The 22,798-nt window shown below is 31.2% G+C and overlaps 2 protein-coding genes across 2 annotated transcripts; both read right to left on the reverse strand.

Annotated features, from left to right (window-relative positions):
* Positions 1 to 9,868: 9,868 nt before the first annotated feature.
* LOC107773521 (GDSL esterase/lipase At2g24560) lies at positions 9,869 to 13,169 on the reverse strand. Its single transcript, XM_016592930.2, has 3 exons — positions 12,445 to 13,169; positions 10,848 to 11,103; positions 9,869 to 10,255 (listed from the first exon to the last, which is right to left on the reverse strand). The coding sequence occupies exons 1-3, from the start codon at positions 13,060 to 13,062 to the stop codon at positions 10,050 to 10,052; spliced, it is 1,080 nt and encodes a 359-aa protein (XP_016448416.1). The 5' UTR covers positions 13,063 to 13,169; the 3' UTR covers positions 9,869 to 10,049.
* Positions 13,170 to 14,801: 1,632 nt separating this feature from the next.
* LOC107772915 (tetraspanin-15) lies at positions 14,802 to 15,993 on the reverse strand. Its single transcript, XM_075220833.1, has 2 exons — positions 15,404 to 15,993; positions 14,802 to 15,098 (listed from the first exon to the last, which is right to left on the reverse strand). The coding sequence occupies exons 1-2, from the start codon at positions 15,986 to 15,988 to the stop codon at positions 14,802 to 14,804; spliced, it is 882 nt and encodes a 293-aa protein (XP_075076934.1). The 5' UTR covers positions 15,989 to 15,993.
* Between the last annotated feature and the right edge of the window lie 6,805 nt (positions 15,994 to 22,798).

The raw sequence follows: 22,798 nt of genomic DNA on the forward strand, positions 1-22,798 counted from the left end.
CTACTCCACCGGTCTGTTACTGGGTTGTTACTGTTGCTGAGCTATTGTTGCTGTGCTGTATTATTATTACTGCTGCTGATTCTCATCTTCATCTTCTTTTGTTCCCAATACCAGGTATACGACTGTAATACTAGCTATTGCAAGCTAATAATGTGGAAGCATGAATACATATGAAGAATGAAATTTTGAAGTTTTTATTTTCGCTTTTTCTTTATTCCTTTTATTGATTGTATTTAAGCTATGTCATGTATTACTAAATAATAATTGGAATAAGAGAAAATAACATAAGTTAGTCTTTAATGCATCGGTTTGGCAAAACGGGTTAATTCAATAGTTATGAAGGTTTTAAGATTATCAGCAGTAGATTAATCGTGAACAAGTAGCTAAATTTAGCTAAGGCACGAATTTAAACTAATTTCGTGAATTAGGCATTAAGTCATGATTCAAGTTCACACAAGATTAGAAGAACGTTTAAGCTTAAAAAACTTTCCAATAAGCTTTAGAAATTATGGTTAAATCTAGTTTCAAATAGTTGTGATTAATTAATCTCAATAGTTTTTTTTATAACAGTGCGAGTTTTAATTTAGCTATATTTGATTCTTTTGAATATTAGTTGTTGAATTTGTATTTTTATTTATAATTTCGAAATTTTTAAGTGAAATTGCTTTTTGTCAATATTTGTATTAATCTAGCAACTAGTATTCCATGTTTTCTTAAAAAATTAAAAATAAATAAAAAAATAAAAACTCGTAATTAATTAGGATTTTCTTTCTTTATTTTAGAGACTAATTTTAATAGAAAAATGTAGTCGCTTTAAGATCTGTCCGTTTAAAATAAATGAGATGAACCTCGCCTAGCAAAATGTATAGATTGCGAGGCCCTCACAAATGTATGTATTAATTATTTAGAACATCGGGTTTGGCCGTCTAGTGAAATTTTACGGCCTTTCCCAAAACAACAATACACTAGTCGCTCTAGGCGCGTCTTTAACAAATTATTTTCTTAAATATGGGTGTGCATTTATGTAACCCAAATCCAAATCTCAACAGAGTCGAAATATGCCGATAATCACGGGTACATTGATGTGACGTAATCCAAAGACATGTTTTAAACAATGTTCACATTCTTGTAAAAATAATAATAATAACAATAAAAGCGGTTAAAAGTTAAAATTGCACTATAGTTTTTGAACATGTATTAAAATCAGATATTTTAGCCATTACAACAGTTTAAGCGACCGTGCTAGAACCACGGGATTCGGGGGTGCCTAACACCTTCCCTCGGGTCAACAGAATTCCTTACTTAGAATTTCTGGTTCGCAGACTTCATTTGGAAAGTCGAATATTTTCCTCGATTCGGGATTAAATTGGTGACTTGGGACACCCTAAATCTCCCAAGTGGCGACTCTGAAATAAATAAACAAATCCCGTTTCGATTGTCCTTTAATTGGAAAAACTCCCTACGCCCCCCGCGGGGGCGGAAAAAGGAGGTGTGACACTAACTAGCAAGTTTGATATGAAGGACTTGAGAGTTGCTGATTTAATTCTAGGGATTAAGATCCATAAGACTCCTCAAGGTCTGGCATTGTCGCAATCTCATTATATTAAGATAGTACTTGAAAAATTCAAGCACTTAGGGTTTAAAGTTGCAAAGACTCCAATTGACGTGAATCTTGCATTAGCAAAGAACAAAGGCCAAAGCATATCACAATTGGATTATGCTCATGTGTTGGGATGCTTAATTTACATCATGAATTGTACACGACCAGATATAGCTTGTGCTATAAGCAAATTGAGTCGATACACGAGCAATCAAGGTCAATCTCATTGGATGGCAATGAAACGAGTTTTGGGATATTTAGAACATACCTAGGGCTTTGCTTTGCACTACAATAAATGTCATACTGTGATGCAAATTGGATCACCGGTTCAACTGATTCTAAGTCCACAAATAGATATGTATTCACTATTGGTGGAGGAGCGGTATCTTGGAAGTCGTCCAAACAAACTTGTATTGCTCGCTCTACAATGGAGGATGAATTGATAGCCTTAGATAAAATCGGTGAAGAAGCTGAATAGCTCCGGAATTTCTTGGAAGGCATTCCATTTTGGCCCAAACCGTTGGCACCAATATGCATACATTATGATAGTCAAGCGGCAAGTGGAAGGGCTGGGAGCGTTATGTATAATCTCGTCATATACGACGATGACATAAAACTGTTAGGCAATTACTCTCTAGAGGAATTATCACGATTGACTATGTAAAGTCAAGTGATAATGTGTCGGATCCACTTACAAAAGACTTAACTAGAGAGGTAGTTGAGAAATCATCAAGAGGAATGGGACTATGGCCGAGAACAAGTCATTGTGGCGGTAACTCTACCTAGAAGACTGGAGATCCCAAGATCTAGGTTCAAGGAGATTAAATAAAGTCATTAATGACGGTTCAACATTGTCAACTAAAATTTTGGTCAATTCTCGTGATAAGACAATGTTCAGTACCAAGGATAAAACATTAAGATTTTTTAATGATTTCTAAATTTGAAACGGGGTATATCAAATAGTGTATCTATGGGATGACACGTTTGTGTGACACGTAGAGAACTCTCTACGCACTTATGAAACCAGGCAGTGTTCATGGCTGAAACAAACACACCAATGAGAACCAAAGACGGTTAAGGGTTGGTTGTGTGACTTATGATTGTCTAGGTATACACCAAAGTTCGACGGTTCAAAGATATCAAATTTACCGATTAACCGAGCATATCCGACATAAGTTCACTACGGAAAGTTCAAAGCGAAACCTACTTATCCAGATGCAATTAATCCTTGCTTGCGAATCACAAAGTTTTTCATGCATATTTCCGTGATATGGCCATTCCCCATTCATGTGGGGATTGTTGGGGTTTTAAGAATTGGTATGGCTTAAAAGAGGGTGAATGGGAAATGGAGGAAAATAAAATTTTTGAGTGAAGTTTTAAGTTTCCCCCTTTGTCAAATAAACATTGTTCTATATTAAAAGAGGAAGAGGTTTTTTATGGGTATATAAGCAACTGCTCTTCTTCTAGCTCTTAAAGAGTTGAGAAGAAGGCAAGCCTCGCGTCGTCGCCGTCGTCACTAGCTCGGCTCGGCTTCGGCTTCGGCTTCGGATTTGTCCAAATGATCGGTTTATTGATTAATTTTTTGGACCAAATTTATTTGTTAATAGTAAAATATTAACAGAAATGTTATTGAATATTCGTTTTAATAACAGAATATTAATATTAATATTAAAATCCAACGAAACCGTTTTCAGTTTTTTAGTTGTGTAACTGAAAATTAAACTTCCCTCTTCAATTCCGGTCTATTATTGCATAAATTAGCCATTTATGTTATGGCATTTATGATATGGGTGTTTTGCATAAACAACCATTTTGAAGAGTTGCACCTCTTCAGTTTTCAGCCCAACATTGACTATAAATACAAGTTCATTCTCTCAGAATTTCCATACGAATTTCTGAGTTCTCCTCCTTTCTTCTGCATATTTTTAACTTCAAAGAAATCAACAATAAGTATGATTTGCTACCGAACTTTGTGTTCGCGGAAACACTAGGGATTGAAGTACCACTACACCAGTGTGTAATTCGTTCTATCCTGGGAGAAAATAACGTATAACCTTGGGTACTAGGAAGGGATTAAATTCTTTAAGGAAACACTGTGAATTCAGTGGGCTTGGATTAACTTCTGTTTCGTTTATATTTCTGTTTATGTTATTTTATTTTCTCCAGAATTATTTTACAAATACACTTTACTAACAAGTATACGCGATCGTCAAGTAATAAAGTGACTAGAAGACGGATATCGAACCCACGAGGATTTGTGATTAACTATTAACTAAATTAGACTATTCTAGCTATCTAAACAAGAATTAAAACTAGAACTATTTGATTCTAAACTAATTAAAATAAAGAAAAACAAATAATGAACTCTGAACAAAGGAAGAGTAGATCTTTATGTTATCAATGTAATTAAAATGATCTAGGGTTATGGGCTATCTAATATTCCTATTGTATTCTTCAATTAAATTGACTAACTAATTTATCTAGCTTATTGGTTGACAAGGTTAATATTGCTCATAAGAATCTGTCGAGTTCTTACTCGCCTATTCAAACTAACCTAACTCCTATATGTCTATGGAGTTAGAATTAACAAGAACACATTTATAATTCTTGTACATCAACCAAGCAAGTCAATTAGGTATATGTCTATCCTAACCGCGAATACGTTCCATGATACCCAGGTTCAAGAACTTACTCTACTCAATCCTATATGCAATCTAGAATTCTCACTTTCGAGTTCAACTCTAGATTCATAGATAGTATTTTATTGGTGATCAAGCAATCAAATAATTAAGCGCAGGATTGAATAAATAAACTAATATAATAAACTAAGAAATCAAAATCAACATACGAAAAACAATAGTCATGAAAGAACCACAACCCTAGAACATGAATTTTAGCTCCACATAGATATGGTAGCAAAACAACAAATCATACAAAGAAACATAAAAATTACTAAGTTTGGTGGAAGAAAGATAGAATTTGATGAATCTTGACCTTCACGGCGGCTCTGTGCTTGTGTTTTCCTCTAAAAAACGTCCTCCTGCCTAAAGAACTCTGATAGTGGCATCTGATATAATGCTGCTTGGTGGCCGGGCCTGAACCGGACCGGGCCGGGCCCGCGATCTTAACGGGCCTAGTGGGCCGGTCCTGGTGGTCCTGAGAAGCCCGTGATGGGCCGGTCTTCATAGATTAGCCTACGAGCCCGGGACTGTTTAGCCCGGGACCGTTAGCCGGGCCTGGGCCGGTCCTGGCGGGCCTAACGGGCCCAACGGCTCTTTTTTTTTTAATTTTTTTTTTAAAAATTCTCCAACGGCCATATTTAAAATCTAGCCGTTTGGGCTGACAATTTGACCGTTTTTAAGTTTAGAAAATGGCCATTTGGCCCCCAAACTTTATTTTAACCCCAAACTTTATATAATTACACCTTTTCCCATTTCTCAGCTATAAATACCCCCTCATTCTTTCATTTTTATTCACCAATTCATCAATATCTCTCAATCTCTCTACTACAATTACTTAATTTATTGTTGAAATTTCGTGAAAAATTGTGAAGTTGTTGAATTGAAGTTTTCAAGTGTTCAACGATTTTCAATTTTCAAGAAGTTGTTCGGCAATCCGGTAAACTCATTTCAACTCTTATGTTTTAAGAATATATTTTTGTGTGGTTTAGTTTGCATAATTATAATTAATATGGCATTTTCTTTGAAAAAAATGTTTGGTAAAGAAAAGATAAAACCGGTGAAAGTAATGGCCAACCAACTACCCTTCCCCCGGCTCCCCGACCTAGAAAAGATAAGCAAGTTGAAAGTAGTCGCCAACCTAGACGTCCTCCTCCTTCCGTAATTCTTGATAGTGATCACCCTTGTTTTCAATTTATCGATAGTGAATTTTGCCATAATGTTGCACCAGGTGAAACATTAGATGATGAAATTATGAATGCTCTTTATCCTAATGAAACTATCTTAGAAACTAATGAGGAAAATGAGGATGATGATGAAACCCAAGCACCGGATTTAGATGATACACCTACTAGTCCTCTTAATAACCCAACTGATGCACCGGCCGACCCACCTGTAGAAACTCCTACTTTTAATAGAGAACCTGCTAAACGCCTAGAAACATCATTAGTTTGGAATTTTTTTACTCAAGTAAGAGAACAAAATAAGGCTAAGTGTAAAACTTGTGGGAAATTAATGTCGCATAAATATACTGGAGACCGTAGCGGCACGGGTAGTTTGACTAGGCACATAAAAACACACCCTAGAGATAAGGCTAGAATTTTACAAATGAAAGAGCAGCTAGAGGGGACAAGTGTAGATTCTGCGGTTAACCCTAGTACAGGTTCAAATCTAGTTCAACCAGGAATTAACACTGTCACCGGAGATATTTTATATTACGATCCAAATAGAGATCGTGAAGAATTAGCAAAGATGATTACTGTTATGTGCTTACCTTATACTTTTGCTTCTAATCCTAATTGGGTTCATTATATTAGAAGAGTTTTTAATCCTACTTATAAAGGTTGGCCTCGCACAACAGTTAAGAGTGATATTTATAAATTCAAACATGAATATAAACAATATTGCGGTATTTATTTACTCATATACCTAATCGGATTTCTATTACTACTGATATTGGTAGAAGTGGTAATGATTGTGATTATCTAACTGTTACAAGTCATTGGATAGATGAGGAATGGACAATGCAAAAACGCATAATTGCGTATAGAATAATTAATTCGCGTCACACAGGTAAGTTTATAGCTAACACTGTTGCAGATATTTGTAGATATTTTTGCTTTAACGATAAAATAATGACAATTTCTATGGATAATGCTTCTAGTAACACTAGTGCTATAGGCATGGTTACAACAACACTAAATCCTGCATTTACTAATATTTTCCATGTTAGATGTATTTGTCATATTTATCATTTAATTGTCGGTGATGGTATGCGAATTTTAAACATAGAAATTGAAAAGGTTAGAATGGCTCTTAATTGGCTTTTTTATTCAAACCGTAGAAGTAGACTTAGAGAGTATTTTAAAAAATGTGATGAATATGGCCTTAGAGAAAGAAAGGTTCCTAAACCTTGCCCGACTAGATGGAATTGTATGTACGAAAGTTTAGTAGTTGCATATGAATATAGAAACCTAATTAATGCAACGTTTAATTCTCGGGTAGGTGGTGAGGATGATGATGAAATGATTACTACTCAAGATTGGACGAATGTTAAAATTCTTTTAGATTTTTTAGAATATTTTCAAATTGCTACAAATGCATTTTCTGGGCAATATTATCCAACTATTTCAAACTGTTTAGTTTATATTGCAGCACTATCTGATTTGTTTGTTGAATTTGGTGAGGGTGGAGACATTTATGAACTTGCTATAAATGAAATGAAACAAAAGTTTAAAAAATATTTTTTTCCTATCCCTCCTATTTATGGTCTTGCTGCAATGTTAAATCCTACAATGAAATTGGGAGGTCCTCATTTTTGGTATTCAAATATTTATAAGGCAGATCTTTCAAATGAGGAAGTTGCTACACTTGCAGATGCAAAAGCCTCAATTAAAATTAATGCTCAAACAGTTTATAATGCTTATCAACTTGCCTTAGAGCATGCTAGGCCAACTATTCCAACCCCTACTTCGTCTAGCTCACAATCGTCTAAAAGAGCTGTGGGCTTAAAAGCTCTTAAATCTTGGACGGAGTTCAAGGGTTCTCAAGGTGATAATTATGATGAAACTTCACATCTAAATGAGCTTCAAGTTTATTTGTCTCAGGGACTTGAAAAGGAGAATCCAGACGGCTCTTTTGATCTTTCGGAATGGTGGAAGGCAAGGGAAAAACATTTTCCGGTTCTTGCAAGGATGGCTCGGGATATTTTATCAATTCAAGCTTCAACTGTTGCATCAGAGAGCGCTTTCAGTCAAGCAAGACTGCAAATAGGTGATCATAGAGCGTCAATGAGGGAGAGCTTGGAAAAATCTGTACTGTTTAGAGATTGGATCCGCTCGGAAAGAAGGAACTTTGGAATTGCAGAATCACAACCGGCGATAGATGAAGCTTATGAAGAAATGATAGCGGAAATTGCGGAGGATGCTGCTTCGCCCGGAAGTGGTGATGAACAAGCTTCTTTTCCACCACCACCAACGCAACCTCCTCCGAACCTTGAAGGATTTACGAAATTTGTTAGAGATACAATGTAGATTATGGTGTACCTTGTACTTTGGCATATCTTCTTTTAGTTTTTTTCCTTTTAATGCTGGTATTAGTACCTTGTTGTGCTCATTCCATTGGGGGGAGGAAGACTAAGAAAGATATGCCATTTTTGGTAATAAAAATTATAAGACATGCCCTTGAATATATTTATGCAATATTTTTTGGGTCTTTAACTTGCAATTATTTATAAGCTATAATATATACACATAACATACAATATATACTACAAGAAAATATATAAGGTAATATATACACATAACATAAGAGGATATATATACATAACGTACAATATATACTACAAGACAATATACAAGAGAATATATATACACATAACATACAATATATACTATTAGAAAATATATAAGAGGATATATATATACATAACATACAATATATACTACAAGACAATATACAAGAGAATATATATACATAACATACAATATATACTACAAGATAATATACAAGAGAATATATATACATAACATACAATATATATTCTATACTAGTATACTATATATATATATATTAATATGCTTCATGTTGTACTTTGTTATTAATTTATTATGCATGACAATTTAGTGTTTTACTATTGTTTTGTTATTTTTCTTTTTCGTCAAGCACTTTAATAATTAGATTTCTACATATATACTACATATATATTTTTAATATAGCCATGATACTACAATAAATTGCCTTACAAAAAAAAAAAAAACCCCGCTAAGCCCACGAGCCCGGCCCGTTTAGCCCAGGACCACATGGGCTTAGGACCGTCACGGGCCGGTTCCACCCAGTGAGCCCACGAAGCCCGGGACTGCCAGAGCCCAGGCCCACGAAGCCCGGCCCGTTTGGCCCACAAAGGCCCGGGCCCGACCCAGAATACACTCTTAATATGATAAAGAACTCTTTGATAGTGGCACTAAGCTTGTGATCAAGTGCCAGTTTAAGTCCAAACCGCAATGCCAGAAGCTCAGCATAATTAGTAGGATTTTTGTGCGCGCGTTCAGACTGGAGTAGAAGCCCATAACTAGTCTCTTTTTCATTACAGATGATTTTTGGCTGCTAGAGGCATGTTCACAGCTTGTTAGTAACTTAAATTCCAAAACATGCATTCTAGCTCACATAATTAATGGAGATCCCTTGACCATATTGTTGTGATTGTTGTTATTCCTGCTGAGCCATGTACACGTTCCAAAAGCTGAAAGCCACTAGAGTAAAGAGGAATTTTCATAAAGCACTACAATTTGGAGTCTAATTACCATATGTAACTATGGTTTGCCTAATTACTATTTGTAGCTATTGTTCAATTGTTACAATCTTGTATCACTTGTATTCAAACGTACAACGAATACATCATGTGTCAACTATATTCGTTCACGCGACGAATACAACCTTTATTAACTCCATTCATTCGAGCCATGTACAAATGGCTTTATTAACTCTATTCAACGAGAGCTTGTTGCTCTCTTGTTTCATTTCAAAACAATTGATCTCTTGTTTTAGTACTACATGTGGATTTGCTATAAAATTCAAATATAGCTACGAATAATGAAAATTTTCTGAAAGTATAGATACAAATGGTAATTACAATGTATATATTTGCTGTGTCGCGTAATCATTAAGAGTAGGAAGGTTATCATCTCTCATCCAATGAAGCCAAGTGATTCTGAGATTGATTGAGCAAGTTAAATGTGCAAGGAAGAGTTTAGGTGTCAACCTGGAAAATATACACCGACAATCAATCTTTTGTTGAATGCTAACTTACAACAACAACAACCCAGTATAATCTCACAAGTGGGGTCTGGGGAGGGTAATATGTACGCAGATCTTACCCCTACTCCGAAGGGTAGAGAGACTGTTTCCAGGAGACCCTCGGCTCAAAAAGCAACAGAAGCCGCTATATTAGTACCATATAAATGCATAATAAATAACAGCAATACAATAGATATGAAATACAAAATACAAAATACGAAAAAGATGGCTGGTATAGTAAAACCAGCAGGTAAAACCCTGCATCAATAGACGACCAATGAATGCTAACTTAATTACTTCAACAAATTTAAAAGTTGCTTGTAAAAGAAAATCAAGGACTACTAATGCTTAGAGTACTTTGGGAGAAGGATTTCAAGGCATCTCCGTCTACTTATTTATTTACTGCAACAAATGAAGAAAATATAGCTGAAGAAAATAACTCAAAACTAAAATTCTACGGATCATTTGTAGAAAAATCAAGGGTTGCCAATTCTTGAGAATTTTGGGAGAAGGTCCTTCACTAAGTATTCAGTAATCTTATAATATGTTGATTCAGTTGGATGAATGCTATCAAAGAATATGTATTGAGAAGGATCTGAACACAGTGGAGAGAGTGTTGTACACAAGGGTCCTGCTTCTAGTAATCCACTACCACAACACCCTCTTTTTGTTTCCTCAAATCCTGTTTCAGTTAAGCACAAAAGCAATCTCAGTAATAATTAAAAACAAGAAATAGATTATTTGTAGGAAGTATAAGAATTATGAACATATTATAGTATGATTGACTGGAACAATTATGAAAGGGTACAATGGGGAGGGATAATATAGGTCACATCCCCGGCCTATTGGACTAATAAGAGATACTACCTTCGTTCACTTTTAGTTATCATATTTCACTTTTTGAGAGTTAATTTAACTAATATTTGAAGCAAAATTGGATTAGATTTTCTTAATATTTTAAAATTAAAATTTAAATATTCGAAAACTGTACGAAAAATACTATGTATAATTTGTAATTTGTCTCATATCAATATGGTGAAAATATATATACATGTTAAAACATTAGTCAAAATTTATGTAGTTTGACTCTCGAAAAGCAAAACATGATAAATAATAGTGAACGGAGGGAGTATATATTATCATATGTGAGCTTTTCATTTTTTTGAAAATGTCTTTGGACAAACTAAAAAGGTAAATGTGTCATATATATAAAATAAACATAACATAAACAACTGAAACAAAATGGTCTTGCCTAAACTTAATTGAAAAATTACCATATTCTTGTGGATTGTTGATAAGGTCAGCTACAAGAGCATAGCTGTCTACGTATATAATTTTGCTTCCGGGAAGATGTGCTTGCAATTTAAGTAACAAATGCTCAAGCTTTTGATTATAAAGTTGAGCATCAAAATTCTCCTTTTTTATGCAAGTTCTAAGAAGTGGAGACTTTGCTGTCATTTGAATTGGAAGACAACCAATTGGTGGCAGTCCATTTACTATAATACTACGGCATCCAAGATCATATATTTCCTGAAGAAAATCATATACTATCACACATTAGAATAATTAAAGATAAGACCAACAATAGAGGTGGCAAAATGGTTAAAGGAAAATAGTTATTCATCCATATTATTCATTAAGAATGAGTTGGATAATAAACTTTTTAAAAACGGGTCGAATATGGATAAGAACCATATTATCCACTTAGATAGTAATTAACCAAATAGATAACCAATGGATAACTAATTTGTTTAATTTTTACATTTGTAAAGCCTTAAATTGGGGTCCTCAAGTTTGGGAGGATAGGAATTCTCGCAAAAGTGATCATATTCAAGAAGCCATAGATAATATGGATATCCATATTATTCGCCGGATAACCCGTTTTTTTATCAGTCTTAAATACGGGTGGGGTCGGATAATTTATCTATTTTTTAAATTACCTATTTTCGACCTACTCATATCCAATCCGACCCGCCGTTTGCCACTCTTAACCAACAGTAACAACAATAATATACCTATATTTTTACAAATGGGATCTAGGAAAGATAATGTGTCCGCAAACTTTACCCTTACCTCATGAAGATAAAGAACTGTTTCAGATAGATACTCGACTCAGCAAAATCTAATTAACTATATGACCAAACTAATAATATTGGTGTCACTAAAGTCCTTTTTTATCCATTGACATATCCAAAGAAACAACATGGACTTCATGAGTGACAGCTGAAAAGGCTAAGAGCTCACGGATATGCATAGCAAAGAGTGATGAAAGATAGAGATGTATGTTAGAAGAAATAAGTAAGTCAACAAAAATATCCTCTATCAGTTTAAGTTTTTCGATAAGTTAGACACACAATTCAATACAGTGTCAAAAATAACTTTTTGAGTTTTAAGTCTTACCATTACCTATTATCAAAAAAATTTCATGCGCACTACTAAAAAAATAGAAATTAGGAACGAAATAAATTCTATAGCTAAACAGAAAAACCCATCGTTGATCAGATTGCGACGCGACATATTATCAAGAAATTCTATTAGTTACGAGCAATTTAACGATGAAGTTCGTAGCTAATTTCAATTTTTTTAGTGGTGTTTGACCATGGAAAGAATTCGGCTAGCTCGAGGCGTATTAAAAATAAAAAAAAAGGGCAGCCCGTTGCTCTAAGCTCCCGCTATACGCAGAGTCCGGGGAAGGGCCGGACTACAAGGGTCTATTAGATGCAGTCTTACCCTGCATTTTTACAAGAGGCTGTTTTCATGGATCGAACTCATGACCTCATGATCACATGGCAGCAACTTTACCAGTTACGCCAAGGCTCCCTCCTAGATGAGGTAGGTGACAAAATTCAGCAATAGAGTAACACTAATTACCTTCACAAAATTTTGCAGCTTGTCTAGGAGAAAATCTTGGTATTTACTCAAGCTGAACTGAAGCCTTCTTTTGGGTAAATCATAAAAGTTAAAAACAAAGTCATTAGTTCCAGCACTAACAATAACCAAAGCACCATTCACTATTCTTTCAGCTTCTCTCTCTCCTACAACTTCTTTAATTTTCTTCAAATACTCCTTGAAATAATCTAACTGTTTTCTCATTGGAATTGCACCAGAAATAATAGTAGTTAACTCATCATATCCTGAACCAGCTGATGCAAAGCAAATTCCAGTAAGCAATTCATTTGGTGGTAAATCTGGTTGCATATAGGGAGGAACACCATTTTTCTTGAGTTTTAATAAGAGAGCTAATATATCTGGCACTAATTTTCCATTAGAAAATCTGCCAGTGGGAGAATGGTTTGGATAATCTTTGCCATAGGGTGGATGGTTGCCTTTGAATATTGTAAGTATGTGGTTGTTATTTCCAGTATCCACTGTTGAATCTCCAAATACTAGAATTGATGTGAATTTTGGTATTGGTTGGCTAGTTATGATATTTGAGAAGAAAATTGTAAAGAAAAAGAAGAAGAAGAAGAAAGCTTTTATTAGTGCCATTTGGGGTAAAGAATAAGCTAAGAAGTTTTAGATATTGAAGCTTATCTTTTTTGTAATATTCCTAGTATGGAGTCTTGGGTGCTAATAACAACACGAATATATATAGCTAGGATTTGCATTTGTTACCAAAACTACACAATTCCTATCTCTTTATATGTATTTTTTTGGCTACAATATATATAAAGATCATTTTAGCCCGATGTCGAAATTATTTACATTTGAGAGCCGCAAAAGTATATAAAATTTATATATATATATATATATATATATATATATATATATATATATATATACACAAAAAAATATATATATATTTCTTTTGCAATTATTTTGAAAGCGGCTATATAATGTCATATTTTCAATCAGTCAACTTGGTTTATTTCAATTGGATTTGGCTCAAGTAACTATTAATGTTTAAAATTTATTTTATATCTAAAGAATTAAACGTTATTTTAAAAGCTTATAGTGAATCTTATGCTCCTTTCGTTCACTTTTACTTGTCCACTTTAGATTATTTATGTCCCTTAAGATATAATAATTGTAGTATGCATATTACCATATAACTCCTAATAATGATAGTATTTTAAGAATCCTTGGGAAACAATTTCGGAAATGAATAATTAATGATAAGGGTAAAACAAGAGCAACAATAACAATGACCCAGTGAAATTTCGCTAGTGGGGTCTGGGGAGAGTAGTGTGTATGCAGACCTTACCTCTACCCCGAAGGAGTAGAGAGACTGTTTCTGAAAGACCATCGGCTCAAGAAAATAAAAAGACAAAATGGGATAATATCAATAACATCACATAAATAATATGAAAAATAGAAACAACATGCAATCAAGAAGAAAGATACAAAGCAAAAACAAAATAGTATACCTACCATACTAGACTCACAAACTCATGACATAAACCAAGAAAAATAATTATTTTTGTCTTAATTTGCTAAAATAGTCAAATAAGAGTAAAAATATATTTTTAATATAGTGAACAAGTAAAATAAACTGAGGGAGTACAATAAAATTTTAGTGCTTCCATATTTGAACGCTCTGTTGGATTACTATGTTTTGAGTCTCCTTAGCCATTTAGTTTACACTATGTGATAGCTTCTGAAATTAGTTGTCTCTTCAGAATAAATCTTGGAACTTGAAAACACTTTTGAGCATAGTATTTGGCCAAGCTTTTAAAAATTGTTTCTAAGTGTATTTTTTTTAAAAGTGCTTCTCAGAAAAGTGTTTTTTGAGAGAAGCTACATTTTTCTGCTTCTCAAAAACTGCTTCTGCTTCTTCTTAAAAGCACTTTTTTCTTCTAAAAGCTTGGCCAAACACATCAATTTTTGAAAAAAAAAATACTTTTGACCAAAAAAAGCACTTTTGGCAAAAAAAAAAAAAAGTTTGGCCAAACAGGCTATAAGATATACTCCCTCTGTTTCAGTTTAGATGACACATTTCGCATATCGAGAATCAATTTGACTAAACTTTATAACTAAATTAGATTAGTTTAACTTAGTATTTTAAAATTAAAATTTAGATATTTGAAAACTATACGAAAAGTTCTATAAGTTACAATTTTTCTCATGATTAAAAAAAATTAAAATGTTAGTCAAAGTTAACACAATTTGACTCTCGATAAGCGAAATATGTCATTTAAATTGAAACCTTAGTAATAACAAAAATACTAATAATGTTGAAACCTTAGTAATAACAAAAATACTGAGAACTAATTACAATCATTTAATTCTTACCCTACATATTTTTCCCACATGGTGGCCATAAACAGAAATAAATGTGAGATCATAAGTAACAAAGACATGGTAACAAGGAATGCTCCAAGTCTTGACCATTTCCCCTCTATTGTTCTTAAGTATCCTTCCTTACAAGCATGACAATTGTAGCATAACACTGTTTCTTCATTTTGCCACAAATTGCAGTCTTTGTCGAACGTCGGAGAATCATCAATTGGTGAATTTACTTTCCTCCAAAATGTTGCGTTTATGAATTCCATCTCACAAAGTGATGGTGGACTGCAACATCCAGACTTCAAGAAATTATGTAAAAATGGAAGAATGTTAGTTTGGTGATTAATGAAAAAAGTTTAATTACCAAAAAAAAAAAAGTATGTTAGTAACTACTAGTATAACATTCACTATATTTTTAGTGTGTCGAATATTTGTCCTTCCCTGTATGGATTTGAGTATGAACGACCCACCTCAAAGAGCGAATAGTACTTTTTTACCATACTGCTTAATCTCGATCACTCCCTTATGTTTAAAGGTCTTTATAATAACATAACCAAATAAATGTCATTAAGCGAGTATATAATACAAATATAGTGAACATTACCTCAACTGAAGACAACTTGATACTTGTGAAATCATAAGATTTCAGCATATATGTCCTGGAGATTAAATCATTGCAAGTTTTTGTGGAGTATATGCAAGATTTAATATTGCTCCATGTTTCGTCATCATGCACTGTCATCTTTAGCCATGCTGGAGAACCAGGAACGCCTCGAGCCTCCATTTTATACGATCCAACGAGGCCAAGACCAACGATGAACATAATGATAAATGGCACCATAGCTAAAAGAAGTCCAAGAACTGGAAAACGAGACCTAAAATAAACTACGATGTTGCTGATGAAGAAGACAATGATCAAACCAATGGCAATACCTATTTGTAACTTTGGCAAGTTCATTAACTCTTCACAATCATATTGTCGTACGTAAAATAACCATATGATACCAAACAGAATTGGAAGAGATAAAAAGAAAGAAAATATAACCAATGGAAGCACAATATGATTCATTTGTAGTTTACTCTTAGCTTCTTTCATATTAGGTTCATCAAATTCTAATTTCACTTCATTTTTAACTTCAGGAACAGCCACTACTACTGCTTCTGCCAAATTATTAGGATTTTCAGCCATGATTGTTGTTGATGTAGGAAAAGTTAGAGCACTATGAAAATTATGTTCTAGGGTTTTATAATTAAACTACTATTTAAGAGATTTTGCCAACTAAAAGAAATAAGATTATTATCTTCACAGGTGCTATATATTCTCAAAGTAGTTAATGAATTAGTAAATGTTGACCATATCGTACCTCCTAATCCTGATTTAACGCTATGTGCATAAATATTTATGTGAGTCAATATGCACGTACTAACTTCAAAATTTTTACTGTACTATATTTGGGAGTTCCTAAACTAGAGGAATTAGAGGTTGAAAAACCATTTCCATTTTAGATTTTTATAAAAAAAAATTTACATTAGTCATCTTCACTCATTTCTAGTCATTAGACTTTGAAACTAAATTGAAATATTATTATAGTAATTACACAATTAAATTATTTATAAAGTAATCATATTATGATATATATTGATGCTCTATATAGCTAGATATCGAAGGGGGGCTTTAGAGCAAGAGTAAAATTGTCTTTATGTGCGGTATAGGTCACATGTTCGAACCGTAAAAATAATACTTTAGATTTTTATAATCAAAATTTTAAATAGTCATCTTCACTCATTTCTAGTCATTAGACTTTGACTAATAAATTCAGTGATTCAATTCTAAACACTAAAAATTTGAGGGATTTTTGAAAAAGATCTACTCTCATATTAGAAATTTGGGACTTTTTTTGATATTTAATACTGGCGAGTGCAGTCTTAAATTATTATTTTTTTAAATGAAGAATCATTTCAAATTGCGAAGAAATTAATGAACTAAATAAAACCCCATCTATCACTTGTTACTCTTTATTTAGCTTAACACCAATTGTCTTCGTGTAATGGGTCTGGATTAGCTCCAATAGGAAAGCTCTAGTGATTTTTCAATACACTAGCTTTAGTGTACGTGCGTTGCACGTGTGTTTCGCGTCATTCAATATAAAATATATAAAATAAATAAATTATTGTATACATTGAAACAATATCTTCTTAACATACAAAGATGATGAATATAGTTGAATTAGTTATATTATAATATAATATCTTATGAAATAAGAAATAAATATGTCATGTTGTTGTATCTCGTCTAACATCTCTTTGGAATATAAGTAATACAAATTTCGACTATCAATTAGACCAATGATAGTATTATATTACGTTATAATTTGTCAAAATTTTTATTTCATCAAAATATTATAAACTTTAACTACTGGATATAAATATTTAACCTGATTGTTTATTCGGTAGATGCGTCACTACATTCCCAAATATATCTACTAAATAATGTAATTTTTCATAAAACTTCAGTCACCTAATTAGGCCAGTCTTCAGGAAGTTGTTCTTTAAACAAATTTTCTTAGATCTTCATCCAATAATATTAATTAAATAGTTATTATTTTTCTTAAAAATATTAAAAGCTTGAAAAATAGAATAATAACTTAAATTTTTGAAAAGGAGATATAGTGCATTCCTAAAATCACCCTAAAAGGAAATAATAACATTTTTTTTTATTAATTATCAAATAATGAATACAAAAAATAATGAAGCTTTAAAATAAATGGTAACCTTTTCACAATTAATTTATCTTCAAGATTCTAACACAAATATTTTATGTAGAAAATTGAAGGTAAGCTACTTTTTATAACAAAAAATATTACAAATTTAAAATACTTGCTAAATAAAAAGTACGTGGTATATAGTAGAGAATTATATATTTAAAGAATTGATTTTTTTAACGTAGAGGAAGGTTTAGTAAACAATATTTATTACGATTATAGATTATAAGTAAGTATAATTAGTTTTCCATTTCCATGAAGAATAATAAATAAAACCTAATTTAATTTGTCAACATTCTAAAATAAATATTTTATGTAGAAAATAAATTATTTTTATATAACAAAGAGATTTAAAGATTTAAAATATGTTCTGATTTTTTTCTCGGGTTGAGTCTTTTTTCCCCCTTGAAATCTATATGTCTATTTCTTACATGGTGGTAATATTTGTTTTTTGTAATCAAGATACATAGTGTTCGTTCATATAGACTTAGAATCTTTCTAACTTTGTATCAAAATTAAAAGACAGCGAAAGTAATTATCTTGTCTAAAAGATATGGCGTTGGTAAATAGAATATGGTTATATAGTTTATTTTAAATTCTTCAAAAAATTAGTTAATTTAAAGGTCCTAAATCTTAGGGAGATAATTAAATAACTTTTTTTTGTCTAGGGTGAACTCTAATTTTAAAATGGTAAAAAAGACGAACACATTTCGCCAATGACCTTTGTGCTTTTAATATAGTATAAATTTTTAAGTGTAAGATTTACATAAAATAAACTCTTAATATTTTTAAAGGTTTTGGACTTTTTACATAATTTAAATAAGAAAAAAATTAATAAGTAAATTTTAATTAATTTTAAACTCCTAAATATAGATTTGTATAAAGTAAACTCTAAACAGTTTTAAAGTTGTAAATGGTAGAACTTTCTGCATAATTCAAATAAGAAAGATTTTAATGCATAAAATTTTAATTCATTTAACTGTTAAATATTAAGAAATAATTAATTGTCTATTCAATAAATTATTTCTTATACTACTTGACACATACTCCAAGGACTACAGTTTTTGTTTATTTATAATTGAGACAAAAAAAACCCGTTAGTTTTAAGTTTCAATAATCTATTCTAGAAAAATATTAATTCATTGGTAATAGTATTTTACTGATATTGTAGAATTAAGAAAATATATAATAGGTAATATATCTCTTGTTAATGAAAGGAAACGTGGGTATTTTTGTTTTTAAGTGATTAATATAAGGTAAAAGTTAAATTGATTTTAAAGTCCTAAATTTTAGGATTTTTTACCCAATTTAAATAAAGAATGATTTAATACTTAAAATATAGTAATTAATTTTCAAGTCCTAAATAATAGGAAAATGAGTTAAATGACTATTTTGTCTAGTGCAAAATTAATTTTTAAAGGGTAAAAAAGGCGAACGACATTTCGCTAAGGGCCTTCGTGCTTTTAATATAGTACTAGTCTCACGGTACGCGCATTGCGCGTGTACCCTATATTGATGAGGATTATTTTTTTAAAATATATAAATAACATTCAAACATGGTTTTAGTCACAAAAATAATATTAAGTAAAAGTTTGAGTTTTTGAATTTCAATGATAAATATTGATCATGAAATTAATACACATATAAAGAATTTTATTCATTTATTCATGATCTTTTCTAATAATATTTAATTAAGTAACAAATTAAGTTAACGTATACAAAAGAATTTATTAGTAATTTGAAATTAGAATATCTTATGAATATTGTTTTTGTCTTAATAACCATGTATATTATGATTCGTTATGTAGTAATCAATAAAAATGGACAATTAGGTTAATAATTTTATCATAATATTATAATTGATTTCAAATTATAATTATTACGAAAAATGATTAAATGCCAATGTTATCCTATTTGAAATTTATTTTTAAGGGTAAAAAGGTTTATTAATATTTCGCTATGAGGCTTTGTGCTTTTATAATAGTTAATATATATTGATTGATTAAAAAAATATAACAACATGTATTTTGCTCGCAAGAAAGAAAAAATATTGCATTCTGTCTATTAAAATGAACTTGAAAATAACTTTTCAATTTTTTTAGAAATGCTCTTAGATCTTTAAAAGTTATGTGTTCTTGCTAAAACTGAAAAGTTGAATATATAGAATTTGGATATACATCAATTTCAAAAATTTAAAGTTTTTATTTTATACTCGAATATAACTTTTACTAAGTATACTTACATATTGAGATTAGGGCACACGCAACGTACATAACATGAATTTTACCAAATAATAAAGTCTCCTAACCAAAAAGAAAATTGTGTGTGTGATTTAATGCAAAAAAATTTAACCAAAAAGATCTCCTAAACCTAAAAGATATTAACTACAAAATAAACGCATTCAATACTCCAACATAGGGGCGAAAATTTAGGCTAGGCAGAATTTTTAACTACAAAAAAAGGTCTCCAAAACCTTAAAACTATAAACTACTCCAACATACGTAGGGAGTAGAACGAATAGGAAAAAATTTAGGCAAAATTTTATTACCTTTCCTAGACGGTTAATAATAGGAGAATAATTAAATAGCTATTCCTAAATTATAGGATAATTAATTAAATAATTATTTTTAAATATTAATGAAATACTAAAATTACTATTTTGTCTAATGTGAACTCTATATTTTAAAGAGTAAAAAAGGCGAACGACATTTCGCTAAGGGCCTTAGTGCTTTTAATAAAGTATAGATAGATATCTAGATGACTGCATTTTCTTACAACAATTATAGTACATACTACATATAGTATATACTTTATCACCACCTTTGTTTACTAATTGAAGGGGTCTCGTGACAAAATATTTTTCTTGAATTTAAATTAATAAATACATTTTGTTTTGAGGGCGAAAAAAAGTTTAACCCAAAAATTGAGTATTAAATCAATCAACTTAATTAATTGAAATTATATTGGACTGACATTACAATAAACTCTTGATATTCGCATATTGGACCTTCAAGAGTTCATATATTATAATTCTGCCCTCATTCTACCGCTTTTGACTCGGTATTTTTCTCCCAAAATGTACACTTTTTGGCTCAACAACAATGTCGTGTTATTTTTTTTTAAAGAAAATAACAAAACAATGCAAAAGGTATTTCTAAAATGCGACTTAACGATAAATTATCTATACTATATTAAAAGCACGAAGGCCTTTAACGAAATATCGTTCGCCTTTTTTACCCTTTAAAAATGAGTTTTACACTAGACAAAATAGTTATTTATATATTTTCCTAATTGTTAGAATTATTTTATACGTATCTCCTTAAGATTTAGGAATTCAAAATTAATTCAACTCAATATTGAAACTATATGAAAACCCAAAAAATACGGGTAAGAATTTTAGAATAGAAGGACTACAACACATAACGAGTTAATTAAATACGTAAAGAAAGATTCTGAGAAGATTTGAATTTAAAAATAAGGAAAGATTTTAAATATAAAATAGCAAAAAAAAATCGATAGCTGAAGGAAGCAGTTGTCTGCTTTCTCCACAAATATGGTTCGTATTGTATGCTTTCTCCACAAATTTGTCCAGTCTGTTTTTTTTTGGTTTTGAACGAAGCAATTGAAACCATGAAGATTTAAATATTTTGACAATTCTTTTGCAAGTGTTAGATGAATTACTTGTGAGTTATATTTTTCGGTAGTTCTTCGTTTTCTTGTGTGCCATAGTTATTTATTACAATAGAAGAACTCTTTTATTTACAAGTAACATTATGAAACTTATTCATTCTTCTGCCTCTTTTATTTAATTTAATAAATAAAATTATTGGACAGAAAGACCTATACAATATGTAAACTTAGCAAATTGATTATGCCCTTTCCTAAAACTTCTAGGAATTAAGTTGTCTATTACAAGTTAAAATTATTATTAGATGTGCTACTATTCCAACAGAACGTAATCATCTAAAGTTCAAACAAAAAATACCTTTGATGATTTTTTGGGAAGATTGTTGCCGGCCATATAATTAAATTGAAGGTTTTTTCTTTACTTTTCATTTATTATTTTCGTTTTGGATCTTTTAGAGCAAAGCATAATAAGTAGGTAAATTATACTTTTTTATATTCTATTTACCTTTTATTATAGTTAATTATGTCAATGTACATTACAATTATAATTAATAATTTATTTTTGGTAGAACTAAGTTTAGGACTTTAAGATTCGATATAAATTTTCTTACTTTGATATTCCTTTAGTTTTTAGTAAGTTGTACTCTTAAGTTGAGGAGAATTATACTAGCAAGTTCCACGAATGAATTTGTTAGAATTTATCAATGCGATCTATACTTTAAAGAATCTAAAATTCGATTAACGATAGAACTAAGCCAACATAAAAGATACTAAAATTCGATGAGATTTAGACTTAGGTTGCCTTTTCTTTGTTGGATGATTTTGTTTGTGTTTTCTAGAATGAGCTGGAGAATAACTTTTCAATAAAAAGTTTAAGTAAAACTCTTAAATCTTCAAGAGTTATATGTTCTCGTTGAAACTGAAAAGGAATCATTAGGGGTGTTCACGGTTCGGTTTGATCGGTTTTTGGTTAAAATCAAAACCAAACCAATTTAATTGATTTTTAAAATTTTAAAACCAAAGCCAAACTAAATGAAATACAAACCATCGATTTGGTTGTTATTGGTTTGGTTTGGTTCGGTTTTCGGTTCTTAGTAAGCTAATAATAAGTCGATAATAGTGAAACAATACTATACAATAATCTGAAAATAATTTGCTAAATTTATGCTTTTTATATATTTCTTCCGGAACTGAAAGTTTATTTACCTCTTTAGATGAAAAGAATGAACAAAAAAACAAACTAAAAGTTTGCTTTCTCAAGCTTTAGCCACTACAGTCCTGCAATTATTGTATATAAATAATTATTAAATTTTGTATATAGTTAATCGGTTTGGTTCGGTTTATTTTTCGATTTTTTATAATAGAACCAAAACCAAATCAAATATTATCGGTTTTTAAAATTTAAAATCATAACCAATCCAAATCAAAAAAAATATATCGGTTTACTTAATCAGTTTGGTTTGGTTTTCGGTTTGAATCGGTTTTCCGTCAAATCGTAAACAACCCTAGGAATTATGATAACTTACAATGTTGAAGTGCTGAAATTATAAAGCTAAAATAAATTTAGATTGTGAATACATCGACTAATCAGTGAGAACATATATAAAAGA

Source organism: Nicotiana tabacum, chromosome 8 (assembly GCF_000715075.1).
Source record: "Nicotiana tabacum cultivar K326 chromosome 8, ASM71507v2, whole genome shotgun sequence".
NCBI lineage: Eukaryota > Viridiplantae > Streptophyta > Magnoliopsida > Solanales > Solanaceae > Nicotiana > Nicotiana tabacum.